Source organism: Lepisosteus platostomus, chromosome 6 (assembly GCF_059453375.1).
Source record: "Lepisosteus platostomus isolate fLepPlt1 chromosome 6, fLepPlt1.hap1, whole genome shotgun sequence".
Classification (NCBI taxonomy): domain Eukaryota; kingdom Metazoa; phylum Chordata; class Actinopteri; order Semionotiformes; family Lepisosteidae; genus Lepisosteus; species Lepisosteus platostomus.
The window spans coordinates 34,721,791-34,745,134 of NC_142616.1; the positions used below are offsets into that span (position 1 = coordinate 34,721,791).

The 23,344-nt window shown below is 33.9% G+C and overlaps 1 protein-coding gene across 9 annotated transcripts in view; it reads right to left on the reverse strand.

Annotated features, from left to right (window-relative positions):
• Positions 1 to 1,245: 1,245 nt before the first annotated feature.
• Positions 1,246 to 23,344, reverse strand: part of LOC148661623 (serine/threonine-protein phosphatase 2B catalytic subunit beta isoform) — a 37,551-nt gene continuing 15,452 nt past the window's right edge. The window contains exons 6-15 of one of the 9 annotated variants that reach the window (XM_088635628.1): positions 23,008 to 23,147; positions 22,832 to 22,909; positions 22,632 to 22,726; positions 21,532 to 21,657; positions 20,892 to 20,969; positions 17,730 to 17,756; positions 11,887 to 11,971; positions 9,726 to 9,823; positions 5,529 to 5,558; positions 1,246 to 2,811 (exon numbers count right to left, since the gene is read on the reverse strand). In XM_088635628.1, the coding sequence (XP_088491754.1) occupies positions 2,696 to 2,811; positions 5,529 to 5,558; positions 9,726 to 9,823; positions 11,887 to 11,971; positions 17,730 to 17,756; positions 20,892 to 20,969; positions 21,532 to 21,657; positions 22,632 to 22,726; positions 22,832 to 22,909; positions 23,008 to 23,147 (873 nt within the window). In that variant the 3' untranslated portion in view covers positions 1,246 to 2,695. Of the gene's footprint in view, positions 2,812 to 5,528; positions 5,559 to 8,647; positions 9,824 to 11,886; positions 11,972 to 17,729; positions 17,757 to 20,891; positions 20,970 to 21,531; positions 21,658 to 22,631; positions 22,727 to 22,831; positions 22,910 to 23,007; positions 23,148 to 23,344 lie in introns of those variants that run through there. The other 8 variants (XM_088635622.1, XM_088635629.1, XM_088635623.1 and 5 more) reach the window with 8 other exon arrangements.

Consider the following 23,344-nt stretch of genomic DNA (forward strand, 5'->3'; position numbering starts at 1 on the left):
TGGAAGATGACAGTCCTTAAGAATGACTTTTTATTGAGGTCATCTTTTGTAGCCATTTTTGGTTTCCTTTTAATTTAAAGTGGAAATGGGAAATGGGGGGTATTAAATGGAAATGCACCCATTTTCTATTGCATTTCAGCACATAATTCATAACTCAAACTGTTGGTCTCTTGACATTAAGGTACTGAAAAATATATTCTGTGACAACTCTTCACACTCAACTGTGTCCTTGGAATGTCTGATCCTTTGTTTCTAGTTAAAGTGATCCTAGTAGTCTTTGGAGATGCTGGGGTGAGTGATCAACAAAATACTGGTCTATTAGTAAGTGTAGAAACTGGCCCTAGGACAAGCTAATGAGTTTATGGGCATGAACTGGGAGTTCCACAGCCTACAGTATGTGAGGACAGAATTTTAAAAAGGATACAGAAAAGAGGAGACTTGAGAAAACGGTGTGAAACAGCTGCCGAGAAACAGGGGTAAGTCTTAAAGCACGGGTAGTATTCCAGGTCATTGCTTCTGCATTAGTTTTTATAACTTCTGTTAAGAATTTAAGTGAAACTTGGGACACGATCCACTTCACACCCTGAATATTTTTCATAAAACTTTGTAAGTGTGTTAATACTTATAGAACAAAATCAGAAGTTTAGTTAATATACTGCAGTACAAATTAATACTCTTTCAACATAAACAACAGTAAAAGGAAATGGTAAAGGATTTTGATCTGATCCAAACCAATGAAAATGTAAAGGAAGGAAAAAAGCTAAAATATCAAGTCAAAATTAGAAGGCTCGTGCTGACTTCAAAATATCTTTGACAGCTTAAATATTCGTTAATTGGAAAATTGTAATTATTCTATTTTACAATTAATTTTCCGTCTAGAATTAAATGTACAGTGTTATTTCACTAACAATCGTATGGTTTAACCACACCTTGCTGAGACCGTGAGGCAAACAGCATGTTTGAGGTAGGTCCAAATCATTTGAATATGTATAAATCTCTTTATTAAAGGGAAGATGATATAAATTTAGCCTTTCATTGTAAAAAAACAAGTAAAACAAAGGTTTTCCAAATGTATCACCAGAATATGTTTTGATTTTGTTCACCAGAACTAAAGCTACAGTTTAAAACAAGAGTTTCAACTGATAGTGGACATATTCCTCCTGTCAATTCAAGAACAATGTACTAACAAAATAGATATCAATTATACTCAGAAAAAAATCAAAGAAAGAATTCCACACAATTGGATTAAGAGCAGCTGGTCACACAGATAATTTATTATGTACTACTGTTTTTTTTATAAAATAATCAAGGAGAACATAACATGCATGCTTGCTTTAGACACTATGTACATGTTGTGCATCAGTGCAAATAAGAGATGGTTCTGGAGGAATATAAAATGATTTAAATTATTTTCCAGGGGATGAATAACAGATCCAATTTTACATGTAAAACAAAAGAAACAATGGGAAAATCCAACAGAGTTCAGAACATTTTGCTACTACTGTAATTGCCCAGTCATTCACCTGTCAAGGATTTTTTAAAGTAAATTCTTAGGTTCCACTGGAAAGAAACATTTGCAGAAGGGATAATAAGTGTTTGGATTTTGTGAAAATGTAATGGCATTTTTCAACTTTGTAACTGTTAATTGAGGAAAAAATCACCCCAAATAATATAAACATTTTAAGCAGTTTAAATATATTAATAGTAAATAAACTGTACAGCATCAAAGCCTATAGATATTTCTACATGGTTATCCATTGGCTTATGTTTACTGTACATAAGTCTATGCAAATTAAAACATGCATACACAAATTACAGTCAAGGTTCACAGACTTGATATGAACACAAATTTGTAATGCAAAAACACTGGACTATTTTTTAAACTGAAATAGGCCATACATATTGTAATAAGAGGTCTTTATATTAATATTTCTAATATAGTCATAATCTTTTACATTAGAAGGGGATTTATCACTTTATACATAATTGCATTTTCAAGTAATAAATATTCCTTTAGAAAATATTTCAACTCAAAAAAAATTATAATACACAATTAGTGCCTAGGAGGAATACACCTGAGGTCAGCATGTTGCACATTTTAACAGCTGAATTTGATTTTTTTGGCATTTTGTATAAATATCTAAAACACGTCTATAGCTTCAGAATGATTTAAAGATCATTCCATCTGCACATTTCAATTTTCCTTTTAAAGACGAAAAACAACAATAAATAAAGGTTAAGCACTTAGCAACTAGGGTTGTATTTGAAATCTTGTTAAATTACCTACCCCACTTTTTGCCCGTTAGGATTGCATCAATGAAAGCCAGACTCACCCACTGCCCATCTGATCCTCTGAAACAGTCCATCATGCTCACAAATATCCACCCCCCTCTCCTTACACTGGCTGGTTTTGTAGTTGAATGTTGGTTTAACTTTATTACATATTCTGCATGTCACACATATCAGTCAACAATGCTTGTTAATTCCTTGTCTCTTGAGCTAAAGCTCTGTAGAAGCAGATACCTAAATAATATATAAATTCAGACATGAAGTGTGCAAAAGAGGACTCGGTGTAGTCACTGCACATTATTGTTGTCAGTCCCATTGTTTTCAATGGCATTCGAAGGGCTTATTGTATGAATACCATCTTGCTGGAGGGCATCTCTCCGAGGGGGCATTCTCTCGTTGATCCTGTCTAAGCCTTTCGCCTCTTCAAAACTGCAGATTTTATGTTGCGGCGAAAATCCTCGGATCGCTTAACAAAATGCAAATCGGATGAGTGAGTGATGGAAAGGCAGTAGGAGGAGGAGACTGGGGTAGAGAATGACAAAACTCAGTATGCAAGTCAACCTGTCCAAGAACTGATTAAAAAAAAAGTAAGCTTAAGGTTATCTTATTGTAAGCACTCAGAAAAAGGGCAGTGTCAACAGAAATTTTACTTAAAGAAAATATTTGCATTATTTCAATGGCTGTGTATTTTAGGGGCAGCTTGGTTATAAACATACTGCATTTCCATAGGTACATTACCTGACTTTAAAGTTTGAGTATGTTGATGGCAATTTTGCCCTCAGGGACATACATGTATACTGAAACTATGACCAACTACAGCACCATGTTACCAATAATATTAATGCAAAGGAACAAGTAATAGGTTTATTCCATGCTGAAAAAAAGAAGAGAGAAAAAACACAACGTTTCGGCCGTTGAGCCTTCTTCAGGTGTGGAAGAAGGCTCCACGGCCAAAACGTTGGGTTTTTTCTCTCTTCTTTTTTTCAGCATGGAATAAACCTATTACTTGTTCCTTTGCAGCCTACGCATGCTGACACAGCTACCCACCTGAACTACAAAAATATTTATGATGCGTATTATGCACACAAAATGCATACAACATATTACACATCACAAAAGTGTAGTCTTCTGTAAAAAGGTTTAACTACTGTATAGCCTACATACTGTATATTGTATATACATACACATGTAGTACTGGGTTCATAGCCATTGTAATGATGCAGACAAAGACACAAACCTGTAACAGATCTCCAGGAGATTAAAAGAAATGTTGATCTATAAGTTATGCTCTACACAAAAAATACCTTCCAACATTCATCACTATCAGCCTTTGTGTGTACTTGCCCTAACCAAGACCTGTGTCTGAGTGTGCAGGAACAAGCAGTAGCAAAAGGAATAAATATACACATTTTTACATACGACAATTTATGTTGTTTTTATGCCTATCATACTTGGAATACATCAAAGTTATTTGTATTCTCAGGGGACCCTTTCACTTAGCAATTAGGAAAAACTTTCTACAAGGCCATTCACAAATACAAGTTATTTCATCCTGAAACAAGCACATTTTGTGTCTTACAGCGAGTAAAAAACATCATCAACAGCAAATGTTTTTTGAAATACCAAAAGACTTTTCTAAATTAAAGGATAAACTGTCACTAAGCTGCATGTTGGTTTATTCTTCCAAACATATTAATACCAGAACGCAAAATAAAAAAGTTCACAATAATACCAAAACTAAGCATTCAAAACAAGTCTTTTATATATATATATAATAAGTCTTTTAACCTTTTCTTTGTTAAAGGGTACTCGGAGTTTGGAGACAACTACAAATGGAGCTGAGTGAATTCTATTCCTAACAAAAGCAGGATACATCCCATATACTGTAACTAGGACATGTGCCTAATGGAAATGTAGTTCATGTCTTTTTGTGAAGTGGCAGCCCCCAACACATATTATGTAAGATTTTTGTACTGTAAATATGTTTTTTTTAAATCTTCATGTTCACAGATGCATACCATTCCTACTGTACTTATAAAATAACTCTGTGACACTTTATTACACTACACATTAGATTGGTTTCACCAATATAGAGAAAACATTTAGCATGTTTTACGAGATCTTTACAGTGCAACTTAAGGTGAGAAAGAAAAAAACAGTTATTTCCTTAACTAACAGATCAGGAAGAGAGTCGAGAAGATATTACATTACAGAATACAAAAATAAATCATTTTAAATGATTTTACATGAAACTTCTGAAAAACTGCTCACATGCAGGAGTATCAAACAGCATAAAACAAAGTGAAGCATTTGGATAACACATGCAAAGAATGGGGCAGATAAGGAAAAATCTCAAGTCATCAAACTGTTGTTGACATCACTAGATGCAAGCAGAGATGGTCGGATTAAATGAACTTTTGAATTAGTGTATAGCTCTCCAATTCAGTTGTATTTATTTTGTAAAATGAAAAACAATTCTTGAACTTAACTTGGAAAAATAATTTTTACATAATTCCCTATTTGAAGCCTTACTTCTAGGAAACAGATGTACATTTCAAAATATATTGCATTCGCTCCTTTCTTAAAGGTCATTTGCCCCCAATAATCGCTGAAAGTTTCAATATAATACTCAATGTAAATCATGCCAGTCAATTTGAGAAAGACTTCCTGTAGAAATGCTCATACTTCTAAATATTGATTTTGGACCATATGGGATACTTTTAAATTGCAAAATGGAAAAATCAGGGAATTGCAAGTTTATTTTAATTTAAGAAATAAACAGCTATTTTGATTTCTCTCTTCCCATCTGATCTTACTGTATGTTAGATTGACATACAGATTTCAAGCTCAATATATGGATATATAGATCATTCCAGTATTCTAGTCGTATTAAGGAATCATTTAAGCACTGATCCTTTATTATTTACTTAAAGAATCAAGTAAATACACATTTGATTATAAAAAGCTCTTATACTGGACAGCTCTGACAACACACTATTCCAACCAAAAGATTCATTTAATTGTTTTTCATTTTACAAAGGCAGAAAGAAGTGTATAGTATTGCTCTTTGTATACCAGAATAGAAAAATTACCCATCATATTCTGCTGTAGTAGTGCTAATCAATTGGGAAGTGACAGATCACTGGTGGTGTAAATTCACACACAACCCACAAAAATAGAAAAGACCACCCGCTGCCCACCACCACAGATCTAGGCCACAGACAGACACTGCAGCATACCTTCATCAGCCTCTATTGCCTCAACCGTGGCTGTGAGCAGATGCATGCAAAGATGAATGAGAGAGATGCACAGTGTAATATCGCATATAGAAAAAAAGAAAGAAAGGTCAATCTCGTCAATCACAAACACTATCCCACATTGGCTGAACAGCATATGCAGCTTTTTATTTTAATATAAAATATAATAAAAATGATAACCACATCTACCTTTGCAACTGGTTGCTGCATAAGAATGTTGGAGATCTTTTTTTATGCCATCCAATGACACACAGGCAAATGGATATTTTGTTTTTCTATTTTAACCAACATAGTGGAAATGGAGGACTTAATGTATACTTTGACTGCCTGGAAATTTACAGCATTTTTGTCCCTAGCAATCATTCAAATATTTATTCAGCACAATTTGAAACAAAAATAAAGGTTATAATCTCAACTAAATGTAGATATGAATGTATAATGTTTACTTCCATACTAATTTACATTGTTTGAACATAAATGGTTAATTGTAGATTATTTTTTAAATAAACTATTTTTATATTAATTCAGATTAAAAATACAAATGCTTAAGTTTAATTTTATTATGTATTTATTTCATTTTCATGCAAAAATATATGCACACACAAATAAACATTTGTTATTTTAACTCAATTACATTTTTAACACTCGCACGCAAACATCCAAACAACCACACACAAATGTAAATATACTGTATATGTATATACATACCACAGATCATAAGTCTGGAAGTAACAAATAATATACAGAAGGACTAGAGGTTAGGAACATTTTAATAGATTTTTCCTCATGCAAACACAAACCATGTCCTCACCACTAGTTTTATCTTTTGAACATGATGGTACTGTGTAATGGATTTTCCATTAAAACCATTTTTAACGAAGACAGAACTATCTGTTCAAAAGTGTAAACTATGAAGTGTTTGAGTGAGGAAAATATATTCAGCACCTCTAGATCTTCTATATACAGCGGTGCTAGAAAGTTTGTGAATTTCTGCATATGTGTGACCTAAAATGTGATCAGATCTTCATCTAAGTCATTAAAATAGATAAAGAGAACCCAATAAAACAAATAACGTGCAAAATGATATACGTTTTCATTCATTTATTGATCAAAATGATCTTTGTTGGAAAAAGTATGTGAACCTCTAGGATTATCAGTTCAGTTAAGGGGATAATTAGAGTCAGGAGTGTCGATCAATGGGATGACAATCAGGTGTGGGTTTGAGTGGCCCAGCCTTATTTAAAAACTTAAACCCGAGTCTTCACTACCAAAGTCTGGTCTTCACCACATAGGTTTGTGAACGCATGCCATGCCTCCATCAAAGGAGATTTCTGAGGTCCTCAGAAAAAGTGTTGTCGGTGCTCATCAGGCTCGAAAAGGCTACAAAATGATTTCTAAAGACTTTGGGCTTCACCAATCCACTGTCAGGCAGACAGTGTACAAATGGAGAAAATATAACACCACTGTTACTCTCCCCAGGAGTGGTTGTCCAACAAAAATCACTCCAAGAGCAAGGCGTATAATATTCCGGGAGATCACAAAGAACCCCAGGGTAACGTCTAAGGACCTACAGGCCTCTCTTGCACTGGCTAATGTCAGTGTTCATGAGTCCATGTTACGTCCCAGTGTGTGGTCTATGTGTATTTTTGTTATGTTCCACACTTCTGACTTTGATTGTTCTCCCTTCCCCATTGATCCACCATTACACCACTGTTTCCATACGACATCAACTTCAATGAGCTTCTTGACCAATCACAACTCATCTTATTCAGTATAAAACATGGAGGCTTTCAGAAGGAAAGGGCCTTTAGTTTGACTTCAGTCCTGCTCGCAGCACTTCGCTTTTGGTTTTGCTTTGGCTTTGTTGGTTTGTTGGTTTGCTGGTTTGTTGGTGTGCGTGTTTTCATATAGCTTTGGCTTTGTTGTTTTGTTGGTTTCTGTTAATCTTTTTGTACTTTCGTGTTTGTGTTATCCTTATTTTGCTATTACCTTGCCCAAACTTGTTATTGTATCAACCTCTGTGTTCTTTTGTACCCTGTTACTTGTCTATTCTCGTTTGTATTTGTAGTTCACTTGTGTATTTGTGTGAACTTTTGTGTATAGACATTTTGCACACACAGTTGATTCTTGTATTAGTCACACTAGTTTAGTACAGGTGAGTGCCGTTTGTCTTGTATGGTTTTGGGTAGTCAGTGGAGGTTAGCTAGGGTGTTGAAGATGCCGAGGACTGTGTGTTTCGGGTTTTCTTTTGTAGTCAGGTTAGCTTTCCCTCACTTTCTTAGCCAGCTCCATTTTGTTTGTTATTTTCTTTTCTTTGGCACCACTCTAGTTCCCTTACCCTGTGTGTTATTGTGTCCAATTATAAACCAGTCACTTATTCAACTTAAAATCATCACTTTTGCACTGACCCTTGTTATCATGCTTCCTAGTCCCTCACCAGAACCCACCTGCTTCCAAAAATTATCTTAAATGTTACACCCCTTTACCCCTGGACACTTGGAGCATGGGAGGACAGCTACTCTCCAAGAAGAACATCGGTGCCCGTTTAAAGTTTGCTAAAGACCACCTGGATGAGCCAGAAGACTACTGGAAGAATGTTCTGTGGACGGATGAGTCGAAAATAGAACTTTTTGGCTTAAATGAGAAACGTTATGTTTAGCAAAAACCAAACATGCATTCCAACATGAACCTCGTCCCATCCGTGAAACACGATGGTGGCAGTATCATGGTTTGGGGCTGTTTTGCTGCCACGGGACCTGGATGGCTTGCAATCATTGACGGAACTATGAATTCTGGATTGTACCAGCAAATTCTACCGGAGAATGTCAGTGTATCCGTCCGTGAACTGGAGCTCAACAGAAGGTGAGTCTTGCAGCAAGACAACGACCCTAAACACACAAGTCAGTCTACCAAACAATGGTTGAAGCAAAGAAATTTTGCGTTTTGGAATGTCAAAAGTCCAGACCTTAATCAAATAGAAATGTTGTGGCCGGACCTGAAGGGGGGAGTTCATGCAAGAAAGTCCACCAACGTCACTGAGTTGAAGCAGTTCTGTAAGGAGGATTTGGCCAAAATTCTTCCAAGCCGATGTGCGGGACTGATCAACAGTCACCTTAAACGTTTGGTTGAAGTCATTGCTGCTCAAGAGGGTCACACCAGTTACTGAAAGCATAGGTTCACATACTTTTTCCGACAAAGACATTTAATGATGGATCATTTCGATCAATGAATAAATGAAAAAGTATATCCTTTTGCGTGTTATTTGTTTTATTGGGTTCTCTTTATTTTTATGATTTAGATGAAGATCTGGTCACATTTTATGAAACAATTCAAAAGGGTTCACAAACGTTCTAGCACCACTGTAGTATATTATGTTAAATCTAAACTGTTGATCTGCAATGTGTACTATATATTATATTCAATTTTAAATGCTTTTGTTTTAGAAATGGATAATATTTTAAGCCAAGCTATAACACTGGAAACAGACTACGTTTTTTGGGATAGTGCTCCTCACAAGGATTGTACACACAAATAATTTAACCCCGAAAATCAAATCTATAAATGGCTACCACATAGGCAAGGAAAAAGGAAACTTTGGGTTACAGAGACATTTTAGGGAAGGCTGTTTAAAAAATACATACCACATTACACATACATGACAGAGGGCACAAACTTTGGCATAGATGTACCAGGGTATACAAGTCAGGCTGCTCACTTTATCCATATGTACAGAGATAGAACATATAAATACATACATTTACATACTGTATGTATTTTTCTGCTTTCTATCATACCTTTGTTAAGCCACAGAATGATAACACTATAAGAGGCAACACAGTACGTCAAAACACAAAACTACATATTTGTATAATTTGCATAATATTCTTTGCACATTTTATGTTCTACGTGAAGAAACCTGGAACTGGGTGGGGAAAAGGGCATTAGCCATTATTGCAACTTGATTAAATAATATGTTTGATTTTCTTGTATACCCTGGTGTGGCATGCATTGGAAGTAGCCCCAGAAACATGTAAAGACTGCACTGACTTCAGCCACTAAGACAGGTACTGAAAAGCATAAGGAATTCCCAGCATGCATTATGTGTATTGCTAGCAAGAGAGTGAGACATGCCCCAGTCCATCTGAGGAACAGCAAGCTGCAAGGAAGCATCATCATTACCGCTCTGCAGAGTCTGCCGTCCTCCCGCCAGAACCCCGCTTGGCAGCATCCCAGTCGGAGTTAACCCTTTCAGTGTCAGCACACTCTCACTTTCCTCCCTACGTGTACCAAGAAATAAGTAGCAATTACAAGATAAGAAGAATTACACCATGCACATTTTAACAGATTTGAAATACTATTCATCCAGCTTTTAGGCCACGGAAGTGACCCTAAGTTATGCTTGCATCAGCACATATTTCCTGATCAGGGGTGAGTTTCCCGAAAGCATCGTAACGCTAAGAACATCGTAAACTCGATCTTAAGTTCGATCGTTAATTTACGAGTGTTTCCCAAAACCCATCGTAACTAAAGTAGCATCCTTTGTAATCTACGTGCTCCCAGACCCACTCGTTAATCACTAAGTGCCTCTTAAACTGGCTACCTCTTGCGCCAACCTTAGCGACAGAGATCGCCAGACAGAGCACATTAAATTAAAGTCATGGGAATTCTCTGGAAATATAGAATACTAAGATTTTATATTAAGGATTTTAATATTTTGTTGTACTATGTAAGAGGAAATTTGAAAAAATAACATTTATTTATACAGTAATTAATTTATTAGTCATCTTGGGTAAATTTCATATTCATAAGTCAAATATTTTAATAATACTCCCGCTTTTAGAACTTTTGGGGTGGGGTTTAAATTGTATTTAAATTCCATAAAGAACGTGAAACATGTAACATGTATTACAATGTAGCGCCACGCAGGGCGGGCTGAGAACAGCACCTGGGGACTACCGGACTGTACATAGTGGGACGGAGGCTGAGATACAGTCTCTTCCCTTTGTGTGTGTGTGTGTGTGTGTGTGTGTGTGTGTGTGTGTGTGTGTGTGTGTGTGTGTTAGTGTAGGTGCAGCACTGTAACCCCTGTCCCTGTGTGTGTACCTTTCCCGATTCGAGTTAATAAATGTGTTGTTCAGCCCCATTCCCTGAGTCCCACGCCTGCTCCATTCCGTACCGAAACCCGCGGTCGATACAATATTTAAAATTCGAATACTGTTTTATGTTAAAAAATAACAACATTTTTTTCTCATGAAACACTGTGATTCTTAACAAAGGCAGCGGGCCAAAAAATATGGCTTTAAATCAAAGACGTCGTACAGGACGCATACACTGTCTACACAGTTAAATTTGGTTTCTTTAACGGTCATTTCTTTTCTTTTCTCTTAGAAACAATAAGGGTCCCATTTTGAGCCTATCTATATGCTTTCGCTTAAATTGTTCTTAAATTTTGATGTCATGTTTGCTTCATATTCCTTTTCACAACTTTATTTCATCCCACTGAAGGACCAAAATAAGTATTGTCAATCGATTGTTTTTCAATCGAATTGTGATGCTTTTTGCTAAGCGACTTCAGGGGAGGGGTTAACAAAGAAGTACTTTATACTCGCTCGTTAAATGACTGATTAAGAGGGGTTTTGGGAAACCCACGAAAAAGTAGCTCGTACGTTATGTACGTACATTGTAAAGTTGCTCATTAGTCTCTAAGATTAATCGTTTTTGGGAATCTCACCCCAGGACAGTTAATGTGAAAACAAAAAAAAAATATCACAGAGTGCATGTGCTCTCACTATCTGCGCTGATGTAATGGATCATTTAAAAAATATCTGCCTTATTAAATTATTTTAATGTGTATCAGGATAGCTGACAACAGTTTTAAAATGTATAACTTTGAGAGTTAGACACTTAGCTAAAGTGAAAAGACCAGTCCAGTATCAATCAGATTTAATTAAGTTTTGCTTTATAGAAACACCAAACTCTGCCTGTGTACAACAAAACTGAACAACCCAAATATCTTGAGAGTTACCTTCTGTTGATTTTATTAAAATTAACCATCAGAGCTTAAAGAGGATTTTTTTTGTGCATCACTTATATTGGGACATACACAGAGGTGGGAGGTATGTCAGATTTGTCCACAAGCAATTAAACAGAAATTACATTACTAAAATGCTGATCACGTTTATTGAATGGTAGATACCAAATATTTTCAATGATATAAGAACATTAATTTATCAATTTTAGTTGAACAATTATACTGAACAGCTACTTATTTGTTTAGTGAAGACTGGATTATTATTCACTGTAGCAACAGCAATGTTAAATGGCAAAAGAACTGTCATACCTGAGCACAGAGAATACCCGGGCCATCTTGCCTATTGCTCGGATCTTATTTCTGATGATCTCTTTTCGGGCTGCAGCTTTACCTACTTTCAGGGGAAGAAGAAGCATCTCAAGCATGGGAAAAGGTATCATAATATATATGTCTGAAGAGTTTTTGTCATCACTGTGTCTATAAATTAACTAAAACTTATTGCAGCATTATGCAACTATAACCTGCAGAAACTACTGGGGATTGGGACGAACTCTATAGACTACCTAGGATTCTTGTTGTAACCACAAATTCCACTTAAACCTACCACATTTCACCAATTAAGATCACAATGTATTAATTAATTTCTTAAACCTGTTTATACCAGTAAAGTAGCCATATGCAAACAACATACCAAGTAGTGGATGTATATAATGTAATTACACAAGCACACACAAACATTTGTCATTTGTGTGATAGTGGAGTGAAAGTCATTTTTTGTGAATTACAATTTGATTAAAATTATTGTGGTTACTGAAGCAACACTGAAGCAATTAGAAATGTTATTAATTCATCATAGCTCATTAAGCAAACATGAGAATGGGTTCAGATAATTCTGGTATTTCGTGCTTCATGATAGATACTTATACTTACAATTCATTTAACATGTTCAAAATATTTTGCATTGAAAACAATTTATTTAAAACACTCATAAAATACAAAAAACTATTTACCTCATATAAATATACATAAACACACACAGTAGTGTCTTATAAAAGTACTAACACCTAATATATTGTGACTTCCTTGTTACCTACATTAATCACTAGGTATTTCGCCCTTAAAAACTGTGACTGCAGACAACCTTTAATTAAGTTACAGTTTGTATGATGAAGTTCTCTGCTCCTGTCATATACTGTATTGCTATTACGTTTTTCCACATAATCTGGTCAACTCAAATGACAAATAAAGATAATTTTTTTCAAATGGCACATATTACTAATAAAATGTGAGACAAATAAATTTGGTAAAATAAATTCAGTGTTTTCTTGGAACAGTCCAGGTGCATATTTTAAATACAATATAAGGAATTGGCCATTTTTAAAGTAAACAATTAGCTGCTATCAAAAATAGCTGGCTGGAAACACTGGGTTAGATACAACTATTTGAGAACAGCTTCAATTGTGGAACAAAGTAGCAAAGCTTTTGGAAATATTTTCGGTATAGTTAGAAATACGTGAATCAATTTTATATCTATATACAAAGATAAAGAGCCATACATACTGAATGCAACATAAAACACTGTCTTATAAATACATTACAGCATTGGATTTTTTTCTTGGATGTATGTACATACAGTAGTAGTCAATACATTACAATAAATTACAGTCAATAATAGACTAGGTAAAGTAAACAGCCTTTAATTTAAATAACAGAAAGCACATTGTTAATAATTAAATCAATGTACATTGTACCAACTATAAATAATGTGTTCTATTACACCAATCCTCAACAAGCTAGGTAAAGATCAGCAAAATCTAGATCCAGACCAAATAAAAACACAGGCCAACTGCAAAATTACAACTGCCCTTCTAAATTTGGTAGCCGGTACCAAAAGTAATGACTGTGTTTAAACTTTGTAGAGAGAAGGTTTAGGATTCTATCAGCCTTAAATTCAGTAAGGATTTAAAAGTTCAAAAATGTGCAAAAAACTCAAATACATTTACTGTATGTCTTCTATTGACACAACATCTGAAGACTGTGAAAAAACAAGGCATTGTATGAGCTTATTTTTTGTTTTGTGTATTGCCAATAGTAAAAGTGCCAAAAACAAAACTTGATATATTTCGATTAAACTTGATTACTGTTTTTGTAATCTGATTCATGCAAAATAATGCTATTTGTGCATTTAAACTTTCTGTGGGATAATTACTTTAGGTCACCTACATTCATTCAGTGAGCAACAAAAAGATGATGGTTAGATGTTTTTTTAATTCTAAGTTTTTTTTTTTTAATGTAATATCCAACTATTTAAATTTAACTTGACATCTACTTAGCTTCAACAAAAGTAATATAAACTTCCCAAAAAAGAAAAATATCCAAGCTGTAATGAAACATGCAGTAATATGAATTGCAAGAAGGTTACAAATCTCAAACTAACTGTATAATGGTTACAAAAAATCTGATAACTTTTGTAACCCTCAAGCAATTATAATAGTTCTACAGTGTTACCTTTCAGAAATACAGAATATCTACACATTGGGTTATGGGGAAAAAATTACCAGTGATGACACTGACCAGGCTGAATCAGACTGAAGTTTCTAATTGCCAGAGCACTGTCATCACTGCCAAGGTTTTCACCTGTGGCTGGTATTTCATATAAAGAACATAAATGTCTGTATGTGAATGTACAATTGTACAAGGTGAATGTACGATTTAAGTGCATTCTGCATTGCAAATCAGTACACCAGGAGGCATAAACAAAGTTCACATAACAGCAATTCACATGAGAAAACTACAGATTACAATGTTACAATGTGGCCACCAATATGTCCCACTGGTGTGCAGTTTGATAAAAATGTCAAGACATCACTAATCAATGTACAGTAATCCCATTAATCAGACATTTGTGTTTTTCATATCAAGCACTAGGGCTTCACTTCAATGTATACAGTACTTATTACTACCATTACAAAACAGTGAAGCTGGAAAACATTAATCATTTATAAATCTAAATAAAAATGTACCCATAACCTTAGTCTAAATTACAATAAAAATTATTACCATCTCTTATGTCTTTAAAATCCCTTAGAATGCAACCTCAAAGAAAATTCTCCTACACATAGACACCCACTTTTTCCTCAAAATTTGTGGTGACATGCACTATGTCTCTCTTTCCCATTAGGTCATTACATTTATGACAATTTTTGTGCCAAGTTAAGCGTCAAATTCTTGATGCCACCAAATGTGGTCAGTTAGTGGTTCCAATAAATCCCAGATCAATTTGATCAAGGCTATTTGCTGGGAAAGGCTACTTAATTAACTTAATTTTAAAAATGGAAATTACTAATACAACATTTTTTTCAAGGCCTTATACATATGAGCTTCTCTTGTTGCCATTCTAACACTTGACCTTGTCATATTTCATAAAAGCAATACTCCAAACAATATTAGCGACATTGAATTTGGAAAAGGTTTTTAAACCTTTTTTTGTAAAACAGACATTGGAACTGTTTTCAGTAAGCATTTTAAATGTTCTAAACATGGAAATATTCTTAACCAACACATTGATATTTTTTACAATCCGGTAAGACTAAAGTATTTTGTATGGTTTTCATTTCCTGATGTCTGTCTTCTTGTGTATGTATTTTGCATCATCCGTTGTTTTTTTCCCTTAATACTTCACTCCTATGCTAACTACTAACATCTATCAACAACAGTTATGAAAAGATGTTAAACTGGAGTGGACTCAAAGCTTGACTATATATCTATCAAGTGTTGCTAAGCACAATGCATGTTCAGTAGGATGAAGAATATTAACTGGCTTCCCTAGTACACTAAGATATGCTCTAAGATGCCCTTTGATGGTGCTGTTTAAACTACCATATTCACATGGCAAATAATACAAGCAAAAACAGGTACAGAGGATCTTGTACAACAAATGTAGTACTACTGGTAACAAGTAAGAAGACAATGTGAAAATGGAGGCGGCACAATTTTTTGTAAGACTTAAAAACAAAACTAATAAATAGGACATTTATTAGTCATGAAAAAAATAATACTGATAAGCTACTGTAGTAATACATCTTGTCAGTTTCACAAAACAAAATAACATGAAACAGACACTTGACTTTTCTGAAATATTCTGATCCATTTAACTTGTACTGTTCACATTTGTCATTAAACATGTCTTTAATACCCATTAAATTATGGTTTCTTCATGTTTTTCAGTTTTAATGGACCCTGAGTTAGAACAGAACAGTGTTAGAAATCAAAGGATCAAAAACCTTAAAACCTAACTTCTATTTTCAATATTAAGAGTCAACTCTCTAGATACTGCTGACCTCTAGAGGGAGCAATAATACAGCAGATCATGTTAAGATAAGATAAGATCACTTTATTGGCCATATACAATTTCTTGTATTAGGAATTTGTTTTTTTCGCATACCCCAGCTCTCTCTCCATGAGACACAAAGACCAGAAGAGAAGCTTGAGGTCAGAGTGCAGGGTCAGCCAAATGAGAACACATTTTTCATTACTTGCATATGAAGTAAGGAAAATTGAATTTAAAATAAGGCAGAAATTTTTAAGATGGACATATCAATTTAAATGTTCCTTTATATGGAAATAGCTCAGACTATTTTATTCAAAGTTTAAACCATTTTAATTTCTTTCAGACTGTGAGCACAAAATTACTTTAACATACATTCATTTTATGAAACTGCTGTCATTCGTTTACATAAAAAAATAAAATAAACGTTGTAATACTGTCCGCAGTTTCCTGGAATTTCATTTTGTTTCTGAATTGTAATTTCACGTATAAAATTACAATATTGGCAGCTGACACAGAACTTCAAAAGAAAGGTGACAAGGGTTGTGATAGGTATGATCTTGACCCGTATTGAAATATCAATTAATATATGTGGGTGAAGCATGTTAGGGTCACGTTAACACAAAGTTCGCTGGTAAATAATATTATAACAAAGAGACACAACCCATATTGATATACAGTTACCATAGCAACTGATAATCTAAGGAAAAGAAACAAAGAAAAACTGTCTCAAATTACTTAGAACCAAGTTACAGTGAAGCTATTAAAATGTTTTTAATTAAATGTCTGGCCATCAAATGCCAGATCAGCAGTGTAATAGTTCAGTTCCTATTATGTTACCAGAATACTTCTTAGGATGACCACAAGATCAGGTCAAATGTACACTCTTTACTATTTATTCCTCTGTGAATTATCTTAAAGAACCATGTTACTTTGCAGTTTTAACACACGGGTATGTGGTATTTCTTAGCTCATTTACTGGAAATGCAGCAGTCAAACCAAAGTCACACTTTCCTCAGTAACTTTTTGACCTTCCATTTATTTTCTCTCTGTATTTAAACATACAATATAGAAAGGAGATGATTGAAGGCCAGATATAAATGGAGCTGGTAAAAGCCTGTAGCTACCTGGATGTAGTATGTGCACAACAGGAAAAATAATCTACATAAGCCAAATTAGTAAAAGACAAGCTTCAAAGCTCAAATAAGAAAACAAAATGCTTGAGCAATTTTAAGTTTCCATTTACAAACTGCAGATAAAACCTGAGTGATGTGCACTCCAAACATTACCATTTAAGAAAACAACTTGTTATCTTACAAGGGATGCCCCTTAAAAACATACCTACAACAAACCTCATTTCTTACCTTAACATAATGTCTGCATTAATGACACAAACCGATGACTTGATATATTTTCAAATACAAATTAACTGCTTGAACAGTTTAGGAGTGAATACTGACTAAAGTTAGGGGTATAATTGCATTCAATTTAGGCTTAATCTGCTGTAGCATGCAAGAGTAACAAAACAAAACAGCAAAGCAAAGCAACTAAATGACCTCTATTCATGCACATATTTTGATTGCAATAAACAGGTAAAGAATGAAGAAAGCCTAGAGTCTAGGACAGCAAAGAGAAGGAACAAAGAGCAAACAACTTCATGCACAGAAAGACAGATGTCCAGAAATATGACTTATATATCCAGTCTCTATTTGCTGGAGGTAGTATGTTAGGTTTTTAAGAAATTAAATATTTTTCCAATTGTGATGAACGGTGCTTTGTAATTCAAGTCATATTTCACAGCATAACAGCTCTGTCTGGTCTGTACCTTTTCTACTGCCATAAATGAGTCGCTCTTCAGATGGAGAATCCAGAATAAAAGAAGTGTGATGAAGAAGAGAACGAGTGAATTAAGACAAAAACAGAAAGAATTTAATTGCACATGGTGATGTACACTAGAATGAAGGTGAAGAAATAAAAGGAAGAGAAAGAAGCCAAGCTGCAACACAGAAAACATTAGTTCAGCAGAAACCAAAACTCCTTTGTTCACTACATCAAATATCGACGTATAATTTAATAACATTGAACATCTATAGATTAATAGAGCAAACCAACAAATGACTTAAAACACTCCTTTTAGGCAATAAGCATGTTTGCAATAAAACAATGTTTTTTTTTACATTCCTAGACACTTATGCTTTTTTATACAATTTGAAGTTTTATTAATAATACATTCAATTAATATAGTGATGCTTTTTAAAAGACCAAATTCATTTTTTTCCTTCAAAACAAAAAATATTGTGAAGCGCAAAGAAACACTACATGAAATGAATAAAAAATCAACCCAAATTCCACCCATTTTAAAATTGGTAATTGAAATTTAGTTTTTACTTACCTTATACAGTATAGGTATATGTTTAATTTTTCAACATTATCACTGCTACAAACCTAATCATTCCTACTACTTACAGTATTTACAATACATAATTTCAATTGGAAAATCTTAATTTTCCAATACGAAGATAAATACTAAGGAGTTCCACACTCATTTACTGGTCTTCTGTTCCACTTGGAAGAGAGTCAGTTTAATCACAATTTTACTTCTATAAAAATGTGCAATTATAGAAGTTAAGCAGCTTACAGGCAACCTGTGACTCAGACAAAACAAAGGTGCACATATTTAATGGGAATCATATCATAATCCATATCAATCTAATTCTTAGCCTTAGGAACACCTTAAAGCCACTGTTTTCTGCTGAAAATGCCATAGCACACTGAATTTACTGAAATTTCTCTAGAACATGCAATGCCAACCTGTAAAAACACAAACTAAATAACCAGACAGTACCCAAAGAGATAAAATGCCAGATTCAGTTTTAATATTTATTGTTGTCACTGCTTCAACTTAATTGCCTGACCTCCCACTTTTCAGGATATCCCTTAAACAAGAACACAAAATAAATGAAAGCTGGTCAACATAACACGAACATAAAACAATTTACTCTATAAAAGTGGAGAGGCAGTATAACTACAGATTTAAGGATTTTCCTCAGGTCAGACCCAAACAGTTACATTAGAAAGTCTAATCTGTAGTAAAATACATTATTTCTGAAGTTATGTCAGTAGTTGCCTGTAATTTGCTTTGTGACAATGTTTCATGGGGCTACTATTCAATTGAGACAATGACTGATAAAAAAAACTCCACAAGACTATGTTCCTCTGTGGTTTTCGGTAAAAACCATGGCCCAGTGTAAGTTTTGTTTCGTACAGAACATTTCTCAATAACACTCAAAATCTATCAAGTAACAATAGGGTATATTAAAAGAATGGCTGATGACCTTGTAGAGGTAGAGGAGTAAAGTAAATCTGGAATATACATATAGTACTAAGATTTTGCTAAGCATTAAATCTTTTTTTTCCTTAATACTCTACCATGGCAAATACTATTGTGCAACTTGATTAAATTAATGATAATATATTGCCAAATAAACACATTCTGCATTTCGTTTTAGTTGAACTCCATGTGAAAGTTTAAGATAGAAATAGCACAACTTTGACATTTTATATTATAACAGGTCTAACTACAAACTTTTTTGTGCTTGTCAGATGACTTTGAATTTCACAGACCTTATTATTCACAACATATCCGATTGTATCAGAGTCAAACTATTTTCAGCACCTTATTCTTTCAAAAGTTGAAACTTTAGATGACCACAATTTGACATTCAATAAACAAAATGTATTAATTTCCTCTTTATTAAATATTCAGACATAGCAAAAGATGAGCAGTAGCATAATGTCAGTAGATACTAAGAATATATATCAACTTGATCCTTTTAATGATTGAGCTGATTTTATGTGTGTTCAGTACATTAATGTAGTATGTACTATACTTCATCCTCAGATATAATACAATAGTCTATCTTTTTATAATATAATTATTTTATGGTATCTAAAAAGGTAAGATACCTGTAATCTGTAAAGCTAAATACCTCTTACATGGAAAGTGGAAAAATATTAAAAATCCCCTAGTATGGGTCATATTTGTGGTCTCCTGACATCACTTGGGCTACTTGTGTATGTACAAATTAAATGCATCAATTTGGGAAAGATCAATGTTAGGATAATGGTTACGTTTAGCCAAATTAACAAAATTCCTCAGCTGCACAGACTAATGTACTCTGAAAGGTGAAATATATAAATGCATTTTCCTGTTGTTCTGGATCTTACTTTTGCATATTACATAGTTTTTTCATGATTGTTGTTAAAATTCAGGAGCATTTTTCTCCAAGCATACAGTACTTCACAGAACAAGGTTTAAGATGCCAGATCCATGACTGTATAGTGTTTTCTAGGTTTCTAAAATTGTGAAATGCTGGTCCCTTTAATAACACTTGTATCTATATATTAGTAGTAGTACCTGAAAACTAATATAACTAAGGTTATGTGGTATTGGACTGGTTTACAAAAACACCTTGTGAAAAAATCTAAATAAAAAGATCTCTTGAAGGAAAACTATACAGCATTACTAGAACGAAGTTCACACATCTAAACTACACTGATTTTGTAAGCAATTTAATATTTTATTTTGTCCTGAGCATATGCAGTGCACATAACTGTGAGATTCTAGAACAAAAACAAAACCACTAAAGAAGATAGTTACCATCTGTGAATCTGGAGCTAGATGTCAAAACTAGTCTTGTTATACAGCCTATTAAGCATTACTCTATATTACAAAAAGGTTCAATTTATGATAAAAACAACAAACAGTATCTATTACTATTTACAAAGTATAACATTTTGATTCATAACCAATGTAAGTGTCTAATATCTCATGACCTGAAAGGTACTTTTTTGTGATTGGATAATTAATTACAGTATTTTTGTGATGGGATAATTAATTACAGTAACTGTTTTTTTTTTAATTATGCAGGTTATAAAAAAGATAACACAGAAAAGAAAATCTCACAAAACAAAAGCTTTTTATTACCGTCCAACTGATCTTCACCCTCTGTCATTAATTCATCATCGGAGCAAATGTTGAGTACATTCACCAGCATCTCTGTAACTGATTTAGAGACAGTGTTACTTTATCCTGAAAGCAGAAGCTTTTGTATTTGCACACAACATGATAATTGGAAAAGAGGTTTAACTCCAAAATCTTTTGATTTGAACAGAGTTTGGTTTGCTACAGTGTTTAATAATACTATTTTAATATGACAATTTATTGGTGGTCAATGCATTAATCACATATGCTGAATGTATAGCATTACTTCAGATTATCTAGCAATAGGTATAACATCAGTTAAATATCATATCCAAAATGTTTTTTCATGCTTTATGGGCTTCCAGTGAGGTCAGATGTCCTAAAAGAGGCCGAAAGAATGTTAACCAGGTTTTCCTGCAGATGATGGCAATAAAAGACTATCATAATTATGTTTCTGAACTATCAGTAGAAACCTAATAGGTTTCAAGCATTTATAATCTTGATGGGAGTAAACAGTGGTTATTTTGCACTTAGTGCACCCAGCAAAATGCAAGTGGACATACAAGGAAATGTAACCAGATTCAAGACAACATTTTTAGCACAAATAACTCATTTTCTAAAGATTCGGGTATATTTCACATACCTTTTTCACCAACAAATGGCAAAGACCACGTGAAAACATCCATGAAATTAGGCAGCCAGTATGGATGTGGTGAACAGTTGAACTGCCGGATGTTCATCACGTTACTTTCATATTTTAATACAGCAGCTGCAATGACAAAACCCCTTAAAATCCCAAGGATGCATATAGGTTTTACTTTGTATTGTACAACGTAAAAGTGGTTTACAAAAGTACAACTGTTTACATTTCAAAATGTATGTCTTTAAAGGACAATATCATGAATGGATATGACAGCAGCCAACATACAGTAAATGCTTTTTTCCCCCAACAAACAAAAAGCTATAATAAACAATACATCACAATAATACAATAATACAATAAGCTATAAAAAGAGAGACTGTTTCTTTTGGGTACATGATAACAGTTACTGAGATCAAAACTTTATGGTTGTGGTTTCACAATTCTAAATGTCAAAACAACAAATGCCATTGGTAAGATCTGAAATAAACTGCCAATAGGAAAAAGAACAATAAAACTGCCTTGTGTTTTGGTTGCCGGTTTTTAAATAAATTAAGATTTTGGTAAAACCTGGACTCAGAAAGTCACTACAAGCAAATTCCAGTATTATTCATTTTAAGAAGCAGGCAGTTAGGTAAAAATGGATTCTTTCACAGTTTTATAGACACACTTCAAACTGAAATCTAACACCTAGAAAAAAAATGGAAATCCACCTTTGTCCTGTTTTGATAACCATTTATACAGTATGTCTTATAAGAATCTGTATATTGGTCTCATAAAAATATTTTATTTTCCTTCAGAGTCAATTAATTATTGACATTCAGAATTAGCACCGCATTACCTTTAATTATTAAATTCAATAATTTATCTTATCCTCTGATTATTAGGATGAATGTGCTAAACTACAGTAGTCCAGAAATATAGACAAATTTGAACAACAATATGTACTGAATTGTGTATAACCTAATTTTGGATATAGTATGCCAATTTGACCCCAAAATTGCTCAAAAAGATAACCACCACATCACCTTTAGTCAAATATTACACAATGTTCTTCAAAGCTCAGTACTGGATAAATACTAATCAATGAGGCCGTTACTTACCTTTATTATTGTACACATCTAAATAGTTAGGTGCTGAAAAAATCGTAATTAGTGATGGAAAACCTGTTGTTTGACTTTTTCTGTACATTCTATACCTGAAAAGACAAACGGATTATTCCAGGTAAAAACACAACCTTAAGCACACAACTTAGACTTTAGCTCAGAACACCAAAGTTACACTTATTTCTTAAGTGGCTTACCCTGCATCCTGAGCTTCGTGTGCTCTAATTATTGATAGCAAATTGTTTGCTTGCAAAAATTCACACACTGCTGGGTAGCTGAAAGCAAAAAATAAAGGGTAATATTCAAATTTGGGGTGCAGAGGCTAGATATTAAAGAACTGTCTACAGCAGGTGAGTAGAAAAACCCAGATTACCTATAGAAGTACGAACATCCACGGACAGTGTTGTGGCTAAAGTGCTCTTGGGACTGCTCGTTCCCAAAGTCTTCAGAAGGGTCTGACCACAGCAGGTCACACATTGGCCCAAATGCAGGTGGCTCTTTGAACCTATCTAACTGTGCAAACACAAAGAAAAGAATATTTGTATAACTATCAAACGCAAGTATTAAAATGTTCTATTTTAGATTTCTAAAATTCACTAGTACAACATATTAACATATAACATTCTGATGTTCTGAATTAAATTCCTTCTCAATATTGTCTTATTTTCAGTCTCTTTTATGTTCTCGGCTATAGCTGACTTTAACACAGG